The sequence below is a fragment of the Apodemus sylvaticus genome, chromosome 12 (assembly GCF_947179515.1).
Source record: "Apodemus sylvaticus chromosome 12, mApoSyl1.1, whole genome shotgun sequence".
Taxonomy (NCBI): Eukaryota; Metazoa; Chordata; class Mammalia; order Rodentia; family Muridae; genus Apodemus; species Apodemus sylvaticus.
In genome coordinates, this window is record NC_067483.1 from 40,909,196 (window position 1) to 40,923,936 (window position 14,741).

Genomic DNA, 14,741 nt, shown 5'->3' on the forward strand with positions numbered 1-14,741 from the left:
CTTCTAGCTTCCACAGTACCAGGCACACACACGATACACATTCACATAAAATAAAATCAAGCAAATCTATTAAAAACAAACAAACAAACAAACAACCATGCTGTTGCCCATTGGTGATGGGACATGCCGTTGATCCCAGTACTAGGGAGGCAGAGGCAGATGGATCTCTCTGAGTTCCAGCCTGGCCTACAGAGTGAGTTCCAGGACAGCAAAGGCTACGTAGAGAAACCCTGTTTTGAAAAAACAAAGCAAATTTTAAAATGGGCAGCACCAATGGTTGTATTGTCTTCCGCAACATCAAACTCCTCCTAGCTCTTGTCTGAGAACTACTTCTGTAGGGGTTGACTCTTCATCCATGTTGTCTTGGATAGCGAGCCACAACATGTTATTCTGCAGCAGACAGGCAAGAGCTCAAGCTAAGGCCCCGGTGTCTCAGGGCAGCCATTAGGCCGGGAGTGGCCCCACCAACCTCCACCTGCTCACAGTCATTGCCCAGCCCTGCTCCACCTAGGACAGGCCCCTCTCACCACTGAGGGCAAGCGCAAGAGGAGGCCCTTAACTAGAGCTGCCCAGCTCTAGGAGAAGCCTAAACCCAAGTGCAAAGTAAGTCCCCTGTGCCCTGGAGCTGAGGCTAAAAGAATCCCTCCCAAGAAGAAGCCATAATAGCCATAATAGGGACCAAGAAGGGGAAGAGGAAAAAGAGGGAAGTGCAATCACACGCATAGAAAGGAGCAGGAGGAAACTAACATTCTGAGCAAATGACTTTTTGTTTTAAGATTTATTTGTTTATTTGTTTATTTATTTAATGTATGTGAGTATATTGTTGCTGTCTTCAGACACACCAGAAGAGGGCACCAGATCCCACTATAGATGGTTGTGAGCTACCATGTGGTTGTGAAAGGATAGAAAATAATACAGCCTAACAATAATGACCCCAAGAAGTTAGAAATTTAAAATGCTATCTCGATTTGTTAGAAACTAGGTAAAAGGTCACATTCCAGAGCCTGCCCTTTGTTTAGACCTAGCAGAAAGGCCTTGAATAGGTGATCCTGGCCCCACAAGGTAACTGGAAATGGGCTAAGCTTATCTTGCTTCTGTAAACTGCTCACGCCTTTATCCCTATGCAGGAGTTCATGCAGCTATAGACATTCAATAGGAAACTAATTGGTCCACTGAGCGCGGGCTCCCATAATTTAAACTGATTGGCCTAAAAACTATGGAGTGGTACAAATCAATTGGCTCACATTTCGGGCTCTCCATGCTAAGAAATGATTGGTTTGTGATTTGAGGGCTTTGTCGTAAACTTATAAAAGCTGTAATTCGGCACTCGTGGTCCTCAGTCCTCTACCCCTGCGTGGTGTACGGCTGTGGAACCCAGAATTCTGGAATAAAGAAATTCTCATGCTGTTGCATCAAGACCATTTCTCACGAGTGATTTGGGTGTCGCCTTCCGGGGTGTGGGGTGCTGGGGCACCCTTGGTTTTGGGGGGTCTTACAGTTGCTGGGAATTAAACTTAGAACCTCTAGAAGCACAGCCATTGCTCTTGACTGCTAAGACATCTCTCCAGACCCCACAAATGACTTTAGAAAAGCAATATAATTGACCCTTGAAAGAGGACTCATTGCAGAATTAGTTCTTGAAGGGAGATTGCTATAGGGGACACTGCAACCCTAGACTCGTTAAAGTGTCAGGAATTTAGCAATATTGTGTTTCTTTTCCATTTGTTTATTTGTTTGTTTTTTGAGACAGAGTCTCACCATGTGGCCCTGGCTGGCCTGGAACTCACCATGTAGACCAAGCTTGCCTCAAACTCACAGACAGCTGCCTGCATCTGCTGCCCAAGTACCAGAAGTAAAGGCATGAGCCAACATGTCCGCATGGGTTGTTCTTTAGTTGGCAACCTAATGCACACGCTACCGGAGCAGTCTGTGACCATTGTGTGTGTGTGGGGGGGGGGGATGGGTACTAATTGTTTAGAATGGCATGGAAGATATCAGGGAATGATGAGTATTTTTAGGGGAAAGAGATAGCATATTTAGGATACAGATGGGGGAGTCAGAGGTTGCCCTAGGAAGCTGAAAATGGCCTATTTGTGGAAACAGGCATATCTCCCCTTTATTCCTGAGAACTGTCATATTTCAGGAATTCTGTTACCATCTGACAGAGAGGCTCTCTTATCATAAACCTGGATTTCTTTTTTTTTTTTTTTTTTTTGGATTTTTGGATTTGTTTTTTTCGAGACAGGGTTTCTCTGTATAGCCCTGGCTGTCCTGGAACTCACTCTGTAGACCAGGCTGGCCTCGAACTCAGAAATCTGCCTGCCTCTGCCTCCCAGAGTACTGGAATTACAGGCGTGTGCCACCACTGCCCGGCCTATAAACCTGGATTTCAATCCACCCTTTTCCCTGTGACTCAAGCTGTTCAGCCAGATCTTAGCAAGAGGTTATAGGGACTGTTCAGACTTTGAACCACCTTTGCTGTTCTTTTTTATTTGTTTCAAAGTTTATAGTAGCTGTATCCCATATTTTAAAGATGAGGAAAAGGTGCTAGAGAGATGGCTCAGTGGCTAAGAACAGGTACCGCTCTCTCAGAGGACCACAGCTCCAAACCCAGCACCCACTTAAGACAGTTCAGGACTGTTGTGGCAATCTTTCCGGAATAGGCAAACTGAGACCAATGAGAGTGGAAGAGAGGTGATGTCCCTGGTGAACCAAAGCCAGAATATCTCCCGAAAGGCTTCCTTCTGGGTCCAGTTCCTGTTCTCATTTTACTCTAAAACCATCGGGATGGGCTTCGGAACTATACTTATTTCACCTCATGAAAGTATTCCTAGGACTACTTGAAGTGCTGCAACTCTTTGGGGTAAACTGGTCTCTGGTCAGGTAGATGAGCTATAGATTACTAGAGTAAGTTCTTATACAATGTATCCCTGCACTAAGGGTTATGACAATTGCCTGATCACACAACTGTCCTTCTCCACATCTGTAAACAGTGTGTGCTTGCTGCAGATGTCTGTACACAGCTGCCTTTCTGTATACATTGTAACTGCAGGTTTTGCCTTTAAAAACTCCAACAAAGGAAGACCTAGTCTAGTTCCCCATACTCTGCCTGGGACAGCCCCACCAGTAGTGAATAAAGAGGTCACATAGTTTGATTGATCCAGGCCTCACGTGTTGTTTTGTTTTGTTTTTCAGTTACCTTATAACACTACCAGGGGGCACGGGCAAGCCAACAAGATTTCACAGGAGCAAAAGTGGCCGTCAGCAGGTTGTTAAGGGCAACCATGCATGGCTTTAGCTATTTCTCCAGGTCACCCTGTTCCAGGTAGTAAGTGAAATTATGCTTGGCAAATAATCAAGTACCAACAGTGCTTTAAGTAAATCACTAGATAAATCAATGTCTAATACTTGGTCTTCATTCAACTTCAACAACCACTTGTAACTCAAGCTCTGTGGCGATCTTATCTATGCCTATAGCTTTCCAAGAGGTCCACATACAATGCCCCCTAGCCCCTCCCTCTCTCTCTCTCTCTCTTTCTCTCTCTCTCTCTCTCTCTCTCTCACACACACACACACACACATAAAATTAGAGATAATAAATGAAAAAATTGAACGTGATAGCACAAACCTTCAATCCCAGCACTCAGGAGTTAGAGGCCAGGGGATCACACAAAGTTCCAGGACAGCCCAGCCCTGCCCGGGCAACCTAACAAGACTTTGTTTCAAAAAAAAAAAGGTTTGAGAAAAATTTCAACAAAACTATCTGTATTTGGAGGGGGGAAAATGTGACCAACTTACAGCTCACATCCCTGAGACAGAATCCCAGGAAGTTCCTATCCGCCCTCCTTTCCATCTCCTCTTTCCTGGAGCTGGAGTGAGGTGGGTTAATGGACAGTCTTCACTCAGAGTGAACATGGTCTTCACGGCTGGGGGTTGAAGACCCGAGAGTGGCGGACATTTGGCCTTGCCTCGGGGATGCACACTCTTCTGGCCTGCCTCAGGCTTGCCAAGGACTATATTTTCTTATCTTTGGATAGACCTCTGAACACTAAGTTGGGCCCCAGCTCACGGTCACATGCTGTGATTGACACTCGAAAGGAAGACTATGAATTCTATCTGAAGCCCTAGGTCACCCAGAGCCTCCTTCAGGGAAGGCAGAGTGCCCCTCTGCTCTCTGCTCCCTGCCACTCAAACCTTTGACTTTTTTTCAGTGATTCAACTGAGAGGACAAAACAGAAGAATGAGAGAAAGTCAGGAATGGTGACAACAGAATCAGAGCAGGAGGCCAGGTGTGGTGGCGCACGCCTATAATCACAGCACTTGGGAGGCAGAGGCAGGCAGATTTCTGAGTTCGAGGCCAGCCTGGTCTACAGAGTGAGTTCCAGAACAGCCAGGGCTACACAGAGAAACCCTGTCTCAAAAAACAAAAAACAAAAAACAACAACAACAAAAAAAAGAATCAGAGTGGGTCTAGACTTTAGGTCAATAGCAAGGGATATAACCCTGAGGGCTTGGAGTAGCTTCCAGACTCCATTAACACAAGCAAACACTAGAAATACAGAGAAAGGACTGGCAGTAGAATCAGCTAGAAGAACCAATGGGAAAGCTGGCCTTGCACATCTGTAATGCCAGCACCTGAAAGGCAGAGGCAGGAACATCAGGAGTTCAAAACCATCCTCAGCTATATAGTGAGTTCCAGGCCAGCCTGGGCTACTCAAGACCCTGTGTCAACAAGCAAATGAACTATACTACTTACTATACCTAGAAACAAGAGGCTAGCCTGAGTTTCAAGTTGAGAAAGGACAAAACAACCTACTCTCGGTGTGGGGATAATTGTGCTCTCATCCCATTAGTGTACATAGACTTGAAGAAGAAAGTAATTAGTACTTTGTTGGCAGTTGCTCTGGTGCTGCTATGTATTCAAATGCTAAATTCTATACCCCAAGATCTGGATGCCTCTTATGGACACCAAGTGATGTAAGCCCTGATCCCTGATTTAAAGTTAATTGATTAATAAAGGCTAAAGCCTGTGATTGGGCAGTAGGGAGAGAAAGGCAGGACTTAAGGATTGAGTGACCAGTCTGAAAAGAAATGAGAAGAGAAGGAGAGGAGGGGAGAGAGGAGGAGGGCACAATGAGAGGAGATGAACCATGAGCTCCTGACCAGGAGAAACAAGAAGCGACAAGAGACATGTGGCTGGGCTGTAAGTTAGAATAGCTCCATAACCTGCTCAATCTAGGTTTGCAGCTTGTAAATAAAATACCAGCACTGTCATTTATATAAGCTTGCTAGAGTAAATAATTCTCCTTACAGTACTTGACTAGAAATTAATACCTCACAGAACTGCACCATAAACCCTGATTAAAATCTGTGTCAGACTTATGAGTTAATAGTAGATGGGGGGAGGTGGGGTGGGAGGGTGGGGAGTAGTGGGCGCTCTGGAGAGGATACTGGTTGAAGGAAGAGAGGCTTCTGGTGTCTCTCTCTAGAACATTGGGTGATGCCCAGACATACAAACAAAAACAAAACCTACACAATGTTTTCTTGGCTTCAGAGTCAAGAGAATAAAGAAGTCAGGGTTTCTTCCATGATTCTTCAACCACAAATAGCCTGCAAAGGTCACCCTACATATACATTCCTGATTCATCCCCCACTCCTGCCCAGTCACCCCTCCTTATGTCTTCAAGGAAGTGTGAATGAGAACCATTCCCCACAATATGCATACGAACTCTGACTGGAAGAGATTCAAGCTCCCTGCCCTTTGCCTTAGGTGCAACAGAACCCAGGAGAGGGCAAGAGGAGAGTTTCTTTTAAATTCAGCCTGATTCCTCACAAAGGTGATTCCTGTTTGCTCTCTAGTGTAGGAAGGGATGTGTCTGAGTCTCCTTTTATGATCCTTTGATGGCTTCCCCCAGCAACCCAGGATGTTGGGGTTTTGTCTAAGCTCCACCCCACACCTACCTGGCAATAGTCAGGTATGCCCCGCCCCAGAGATCTGGCCCACTATAAGAGGGGCTACTTGCTCCTCCTCTCTCTCTTTTGCTCTCCACTCTCCCACATTCTCACCTCTCTGCCCCTGGGGCTCTTCCCCACCTCCACGTGGTCATGGCCGGCCTCCATTCTCTCTATTCTCTCTCTCTCTCTCTCTCTCTCTCTCTCTCTCTCTCTCTCTCTCTCTCTCCCCCACTAACTCCCACCCCCTACTCTGAATAAACTACTCTATTCTATACCATGTCTGTGTGTGTGTGGTCCCTCAGGGGCAGAGGTGCCCAGGCAAGGGCCCGCCTGGACACCTTCCCCCACGCCGCCTAGCCACACTCACCTAACCCCCCCCCCCCATACTCTCCCCTTTTAAGCCCTTTCACAGGAGTAGAGGAAGAACAGACATGGAAGCCAAGCGTGGTGCCTATTTCTGTAAACACAGCACTCCAGAGCAGAAGGAGGATCTCAAGTTCCAGCCCAGGCTACATAGCAAGACTGTCTCAAGGAAATGAAAGAGAAAGAGAATGGGGGAGGAAGAGGAGAGAGAGAAAAAAACCAAAAAACTTAGAAAAGGAAGGAAAGAAACTCAGAAGGCCAAGACTAGGCATCGAGCTTCGCCAAGCTCTGTCAGCTGTTTTTCTGTTCATGCATTTCCTGTTGTGTTGGGAGAGGGGCGGAGACAAAGTGGGGAAAGAGAGAAAGACAAAGGAAAAAAGGGTTGAGGTGAGGAACAGTCTGCCTTTTATTTAGATTGTGATGTAACCTGCTTGAAGGTAAGTGTGGGAAGTGGACTCTGGGAATGTAATGTGGTTTCCATGGCAACAGGTGCTGGGCTGGATCCCTATCACCTATTGTGACATTCCTGAGTTTGGAGATGATCTGCCAAGCTGGTTCCTGATACCAACATTTCCCCCAATTAATTGATTATAATCTTAGTTTATAACCATCCTTATATTGCTGGGGTAGGCACTGATATCTGATTATATGTTCTTGCAATGCTCTGTGGTGGTTTGCATAGAAATGGCCCCCATAGACTCATGTGTTTGAATGTTTGGTGTAACCTTAATTTTTTTCAAAACCTATTTTTTAATTAGATATTTTATTTATTTACATTTCAGATGTTATCCCCTTTCCTCGTTTCACCTTGGAAAACCACCTATCCTCTCCTCTCTCCCCCTGCTCACCAACCTACCCACTCCTGCTTCCCTGTCCTGGCATTCCCCTATACTTGGGCATCAAGCCTTCACAGGACCAAGGGCCTCACCTCCCTTTGATGTCCAACAAGGCCATCCTCTGCTACATATGCAGCTGGAGCCATGGGTCCCTCCATGTGTACTCTTTGGTGGTTTAGTCCCTGGGAGCTCTGGGGGTACTAATTGGTTCCTATTGTTGTTCCTCCTATGGACTGCAAACCCCTTCAATTCTTTCAGTCCTTTCTCTAGCTCCTCCTTTGGGGACCCTGTGCTCAGTCCAATGGTTGGCTGAGAGCACCCACCTCTATTTGTTAGGCACTGGCAGAGCCTCTCATGAGACAGCTATATCAGGCTCCTGTCAGCAAGCACTTGTTGTCATCCACAATAGTGTCTGGATTTGGTAACTGTATATGGGATGGAGCCCGAGATGGGGCAGTTCTCTGGATAGTCTTTCTCTCAGACTCTGCTCCACACTTTGTCTCAGTATCTCCTTCTGTGGGTATTTTGTTCCCCTTTCTAAGAAGGATGAAAGTATCCACACTTTGGTCTTCTTTCTTCTTGAGCTTCATGTGGTCTGTGAATTGTATCTTGTTTATTTTGAGCTAATATCCACTTATCAGTGAGTGCATACCATGTGTGTTCTTTTGTGATTGGGTTACCTCACTCAGGATGATATTTTCTAGTTCCATTCATTTGCCCAAGAATTTCATGAATTCATTGTTTTTAATTGCTGAGTAGTACTCCATTGTGAAAGTAAACCACATTTTCTGTATCCATTCCTCTCAAAATCTTTGTTTTTGTTTTTTTGTTTTGTTTTTTTCAAGGCAGGGTTTCTCTGTGTAGCCCTGGCTGTCCTGGAACTCACTCTGTAGACCAGGCTGGCCTCGAACTCAGAAATCCACCTGCCTCTGCCTCCCAGAGTGCTGGGATTACAGGCATGCGCCACCACCGCCCAGCTCAAAACCTATTTTTAATGATGGGTCTTAAATGCTTTAACCTCTCTATCAGCCCACCACCCACCACCCACCAGAGGTAGTGGGGAAGAAAGGATGGGGGGTCGGGGGGCTGGACTGGTTTAGAAAGGTTCTTTGGAGCAACTCCCATTTGTGTTGTCTGGAAATTGGCAGTTCAGTTCATAGGTCAGCAACGGAAGCTTGATCCACTCACTAACACTTCACAGATACAACAACAGACCATTTTGGTAGTAGCCCTGGCTGTCCTGGAACTCACTCTGTAGGCCAGGCTGGCCTCGAACTCAGAAATCCACCTGCCTCTGCCTCCCAAGTGCTGGGATTAAAGGCGTGTGCCACCACCGCCCGGCTTCTCAGTATGAATCTTGCCTCAGCATGTGCGTCTGTCTCAGCTGACATCACTCTGCCAATCAGCAGAAGTGGCAAGAAGCTGCAGCACGCCACCTGAAATCTTTGTGGTGCATTTCTGTGGAATCCCAACAAATACAACTCAACTACTCAGTGTAAGGTGGACCAAATCATGCATGTTGTTATCAAAGAATCTCTCAACACATGCCTGCTTTAGCAGAACCTCCTCTCTCTCTGGATTTTTGAGCCAGGATTTTTCTGCTTAGCCCTGGCTGTCCTGGAACTTGCTTTGTAGCCAGACTGGCCTTGAACTCAGAGATCCACCACTTCTGCCTCCTGAATGCTGGTATTATAGGCATGAACCACCGTGCCTGGTTTGGTTTGGTTGTTTTGTTTTGTGTTTTAGTCTTTTTAATTCACTGCCAAGGTTCAAAAGCTGGATAAGCTTGTTACCACTGAGCTGTGTGCCAGCACTTCCACTCCATTCTTCTTTACGTTTTATTTTAGACAGAGGCTCACTACATTATCCAGACTGTCCTGGAACTTGTGACCCTCCTACACGGTTTCTGGTAGTTCCTACCCTATACCCCACTATCATGTTTAGGATTATCAGAAATGAGAATATTTCCAACAGGAGTAACTTTGGATATACTAATATTCTTATTATAGTTTAGCCATGAAATATTTTTGTTTAAGTTTTAGAGAGGAGTTTATTATAGGTTGATTTGTGGGACCTTAAGCAGGCAGAGACAGAGGTGACCCTATCTCCCCAAGACAGGGTGCTCTGACATCTTTATTCCAAGAAGTCTGAGCTCTAAACCCAGGGCTCTACTAATGTGCACAGACAGATTTTCTTGTTTTAATGTGTGTGTGGGTGTGGGTGTGGGTGTTTGTGTGTGTGTGATATGTGTACTTGTTCAAGTATTTATGCACCTGTGCATGCAGGTGCAGTGTACCTGAGATGTGTGGATGTATAAGGAAGTCAGAGATCAACTGCAGGTGCTTTCCTCTATTGGGTTTTTCTTTGTGCAGTCATTCCCACAGTCAATTTTATTTATTTATTTATTTATCTACTTTATATTTGCATGGGTGGGAAAAAAGCCCCACCCATGTCTCTTCTGCCCAGCTATTGGCTATTGGCATCTTTATTTACCAATCAGAAATAACTTGGGGGCAGGGTCACTCAGCATGGTCTACAGGCAAAGCACTGGAGCAGTAGCTGTGTGCTCACATCTTGAGACACAACCACAAAGCAGAGACACTGAGGATGGCACCAGTGCTTTGAAACCTCAAAGCCCACCCACCAGTGACACACCTCCTCCCACAAGGCCACACCTCCCGATCCTTCCCAAACAGTTCCACCAACAGGGAACTCAGTATTTGAACATTAACCTATGGGGGACATTCTCATTCAGATTACCATTAGGGAGAAGGAGCGGTGCTATTGGAAGTACAATCTCAGCAGTGAAAAAGAATAGGTTAAAAAGAAAGAAGGGGAAACTTCAGAAGGTCACTGGACACTAAGCACAAAGGAGAACTGGATATTTGAGAACAATTTTGTGATGATCTATCTACCAAGCAGCACAGAGGAGCAACTGAGGACATGGATGGCAGTGAATAGCCCACAGGGCCCTCTGATAAGGAAGGGACAACTGGGAATCCATACTTGTTGACTCAAACTTGCAGGTGATATTCAAATTTCAAGTCCCAGACAGGAGGTTTTGAAACTGTTTCCACCTCACCTCAGGGAGTGGTGCTTGATGCAAGGCTGGACTGACACGTGGCACCCATTCAGGCTGAACAATGGTTGTCAGGTGGGGTTTCCTGGGAGGGGCGACTAGCTTTACAGCCTCAGAGAAGTTACTCTGGGACTGCATCCCTCAACACTAAATTGTTTTCTTCTTGTTTTCAGAGAAAATCCTATTCCAGTTAAGCTTCAAGCAGCATTTTCTACTACTCAGAAAGACTTCTATGGATATTGCAGCCAAAACACAATGACGATGCGGTCCTGATTAGGAATTTCTGGTTTCTTTCAGGTTTCCATGGATCCTAGCAGCCCACAATGAAGGAAGCACACCAATTCCTTCTGTGTTTATTCAAAACCTTGTCTATCTACCTAACAAAATCCTGGAAAGGAAAATGCCCGAAAGTAAGCAGGCCCTTGTTGGATAAAAGCAGGGGCAGGAAAAAATTTGGGAGGAGAAGGTTAAGACAATAATCAGGCATTGAGAAAGCTATGTCCAGGAAGGGTGGCCTCAGGATGTGGTGTGCCAGCCAGAAGGGTACCTGTGCCTGCTGAGGAGGCGGCCCCGGGATCTGCGACAGCTCATGTTCCTTCCACAGCTGCTCCTGGAGCCACGCGAGGCTGCCTGTGGAGGTGCATCAGAGTCCTGGCATCCCTCGTCATTCTGGGGTTCTTTCTTCAAGGGACTACAGCAACACCTGTGGAGCAGCAATCTAACACATTGCTGGTGAGGACCAGGGATACAGGCCTCGCCACCCATCACAGGAAAGGGGTCAGCGAGGAATCCAGACAGAGAGGATGTTACCTTTGAGCTGGCTTGAGAGAGATGGGATTTGGGGAGGGCAGGAAGAGGAGCAGGCGTTCCAGGTATAGAGAGGGGGTGAAGAACAGCCGCCTGTAGAGGAGATGCATGCGGGGGGGGGGGGGCGCGCGGGGGGGGGGGCACGCGCACACACACACACGCACACGCACACACACACGGTAGGCGAGGTTTTGGGTGGCCAAGCTGTGTGTAGTAATACTAAGCAAGTAAAAGGACTCTCAGACTGAGCAACTGTGGGGAAGACCTTAAAGGCAGTGCCATTTCAGAGCCCAGCAGAGGCCTGAGTCCAGTTACACCACCTTGGCCAGCTTGACATTGATAAAGCAAGGCCTGGTGGGTAGTCGCTTGGCGTGTAGGTCCTCTCTGCCTCCACAGGATCCCAGGGCCTTGTGCCTGTGGCTGGAAGGCTCTGTGGAGGCTCATGACCTGGTGAGGAGGGAGAGTAGCAAACTAAGCTCTGACAGATTGTATGTGATGGACCCTCGGGATCACCCAGTCTCCCCTAAAGCAGATGAGGTCATGCCCCCAGTTGTCTCCAGGGGAGCTAAGAATCACCTCTGGGGCTGATAATGTGACATTTGTACTCAGAGTGACAAGAAGAAAATGATACAGCAGATAGCTCAGGAGGAAATCAGCTCCCAAATCAAGAGTCATTTGAAATACTTCACAGAGATGCAGAAAAGTTCCTGTGTTCTCCAGCATGCCAATTACACAGTTCTGGTTGGATCCTCTCTTCAACCAAAGAGTGAGTATGTGTGGGAGGAACCATTAGACTTGGCAAAGGCCAGGCAAGGTCTCTCCTTCCTTCCCTCCCTCTTTCCTTCCCTCCCTCCCTCTGTCCCTCCCTCCCTCCCTCCTTCCTTTCCTCCTGCCCTCTCTGCCTCCCTCCCTCCTCCTTCCTCTTCCTCCTTCCTTCCTTCCTTCCCTCCCTTCCTCCCTTCCTTCCTTCCTTTCTTTTTTAAGTTTACAGGGTTTCTCAGAGTAGCCCTGCCTGTCCTGGAACTCACTTTGTAGACCAGGCTGTCCTTGAACTCAGAGAGCAGCAGCCTGCCTCTGCCTCCGGGGTGTTTGGCTCTGAGGCACAAGCCACCACCTAAGGTCTTTCCTCTAGAAAAAGAGAATGGGTTCAGACAACTGAGCTGGCAGCTCTTTGAACGGGGGCCAGCAGGTACAGGTTCCCACCTAGGCTCTTTTCTTCCCCCCGAGCCCCCTTGAATATCCAGCAGGACCAAAAGGCCAGAGTAACTCCGTGAGAGAACCTATGGTGATACTTATTCATGCCAGGCTTCCGGGGAGGGGAAAATAGAAGAGGAGCCAGGGGTACCTGAGACAGAAGTGGGTAGACAGAAGGTCATGGAAACTTATGGGCCACTGAACTGCACAGCCCAGTGAACAGGCCTAGCCAGCCATGAGATTTCAAAGGGACTTAGAGATCCTCTAGTCTGGGGCTGGTGGTCCTCAGTGATTGAGATAACTCCAAAGGCCAAGGGCAGGCTAAGATAGTTTGCTTACATGGCAATAGCTCCATAGTTCCATTCTAAAGAGAGTCTTACCCTCATGATGCTTCTCCCACTGAGCCTTTCCAGGGTATTAAACAAGTGAGACTATAGCTCCAAGAAAGGCATTCAACTCCCACCACCCCATGGGAAGATGTGAGCCGGGCTTGGGAAGTGGCATTAGGTGAGGGGCTGGGAAGAAAGTCCTTGGGATGCATCGGCCAGGCTGAACACTGAGGGTGTCTCTGTGTTCCTTAGGGCTATTGACGGTGGGGATCTTCTCAGAGCAGCACAGTCACAGGACTTACCTCTTGGACACCATGACATCCTTATTCCAAGCTTCCTCAGAACAGGAAATGGAGTATATACTGATATTGGTCCTCCTGTCAGGCACTGACCCTAAATGGCTCAACCAAACAGTTGGCAACATTTCAGGTCTTTTCACGCCTCACATTGAATCTGGGAGGCTGCTGGTGGTCCATGGTCTGCTTGGTGACTCCAGAGCGGAGAGCAGAAATCATACCCCCCCCTGTGGAAAACTATATTCTAGGCAGAAAACAAGTTTTGCCCTTCTCATGAATTTTGCCCACAACCTCTCTGAATACTTCCTGTTGCTAGGAGATAACGTACAGAGCACCCCCAGGTTTCTGTCTGACATCTTCTGGGCCTTGCTGGCCTGGAAGCAGCTCCCTTGGGTGATCCTAGAGTTTTCTAGCATGCCGATCTCCGGGAAGGTTTTCCATACCGAGGACCTCTCCCGCCTCGTCTCCTTCCTGCTCCTTTTCCCCAAGGACATTCCCACCCACTTGCTTCTCTCTGAGTTCAGGCTTCTCTTGTCTCAAAATGTCCCCATCCGCCTCAGTCCCACCGTCTTCTACCAAATGAACAGTGACTCTGAATTTGAAGACACATGCTTTCCTGCAGAGCAAGTCAAAGGCTTGGGCAGACCAGACAATCCCGCTGCTACCGTCTTTACGGACATGATCTCATTTTGGAACACGATTCCACAGTATGCCTACATTCTCAATGACGACTACTTCTGGGTCTTAGACCCTATAGAAGACAACTACTTGCTGGTGGTTCTGGATAAGCCACAAAAAGTCATCAAGGTAGCAGTGGAGACGGGCGCTAGTGAGAATAAGTTGAACTTATTAAAACATGGGCAGCTATTGCTGGGTTACAGCCCCATGGACCACCCCAAACGCTGCGCTCATTATAACTTGGTAGGCCCATTGGTGAGAGGTCAGTTGGAGCAGATGGTATTTTATGAAGAAGATGCTGTGAAGGAGATTAGCTGTATAAAATTGCTGGTGACGGAATCTCATGACTACCCTGTCATGATCACGCAGATCAAAGTCTGGACAGAAGTGGAAGAAGAGGAGAGTTGGAGGTTCCTGTAAGATTTCTGGGGGACAGGGTTTAGGAAGGGAGAAATAAATCCATCGAATGACCAGGAATGTCTCCTCCTTGTGAATGCAGTGATCATGGACTTTATTCTCCAAAATGTACCCTCTGCTGGTTGGTTCCTGTCAACTTGACACAAAGCTAGATAAAACCGAGAGGAGGAAGCCTCCATAACATTGTCCTGTAGGGAAGTAAACCCGTAGGGCATGCTCAGAATTAGAGACTGATGGCTCAGACAAAATGAAGTGCTCCTAAAGAACATCACAACAGGTTATCCTCTGGCTTCCTATTGTGCACTCACATACACACAAACACATCACAAGCACACATATATGCAAATACATATCACATACATACACACAAACACACACATAAATATACAAACATAAACACATAAATACACACATACAGATCACACACATACACAAATACACACACATACATCATATACACACATACAACAAAACACAACATATACACACACAAACATACACATATACAAACACACACATAGACATGCACACAAATACAAATACACAAACACACACATATACACACACATATAAGCACATCACAAACACACAAATATATACACATAAAGACATCACACACACAAGACACATCACAAACATACACAAATGCATATACACACAAACACATATACATCACAAAACAGATATATACATATACACGTACACCTAAATACATATCACAAACACACACAGCATAAATCTCACATACATATGCATATCACAAACACATACATGAACACACATCACA

The 14,741-nt window shown here is 46.7% G+C and overlaps 1 protein-coding gene across 1 annotated transcript; it reads left to right on the forward strand.

Moving 5' to 3' along the window:
• Positions 1-10,633: 10,633 nt before the first annotated feature.
• On the forward strand, positions 10,634-14,090 carry LOC127697794 (alpha-1,3-mannosyl-glycoprotein 4-beta-N-acetylglucosaminyltransferase-like protein MGAT4E). The gene is made up of 4 exons (XM_052201065.1): positions 10,634-10,643; positions 10,838-10,965; positions 11,650-11,806; positions 12,816-14,090. The coding sequence occupies exons 1-4, from the start codon at positions 10,634-10,636 to the stop codon at positions 13,955-13,957; spliced, it is 1,437 nt and encodes a 478-aa protein (XP_052057025.1). The 3' UTR covers positions 13,958-14,090.
• Positions 14,091-14,741: the final 651 nt, after the last annotated feature.

Excerpts from the sequence above, each read along its gene's own strand:
- LOC127697794 (XM_052201065.1), top strand. Across the intron at positions 10,966-11,649 it reads AGCAATCTAACACATTGCTG|AGTGACAAGAAGAAAATGAT; the intron begins GTGAGGACCAGG and ends ATTTGTACTCAG. Across the intron at positions 11,807-12,815 it reads ATCCTCTCTTCAACCAAAGA|GGCTATTGACGGTGGGGATC; the intron begins GTGAGTATGTGT and ends TGTGTTCCTTAG.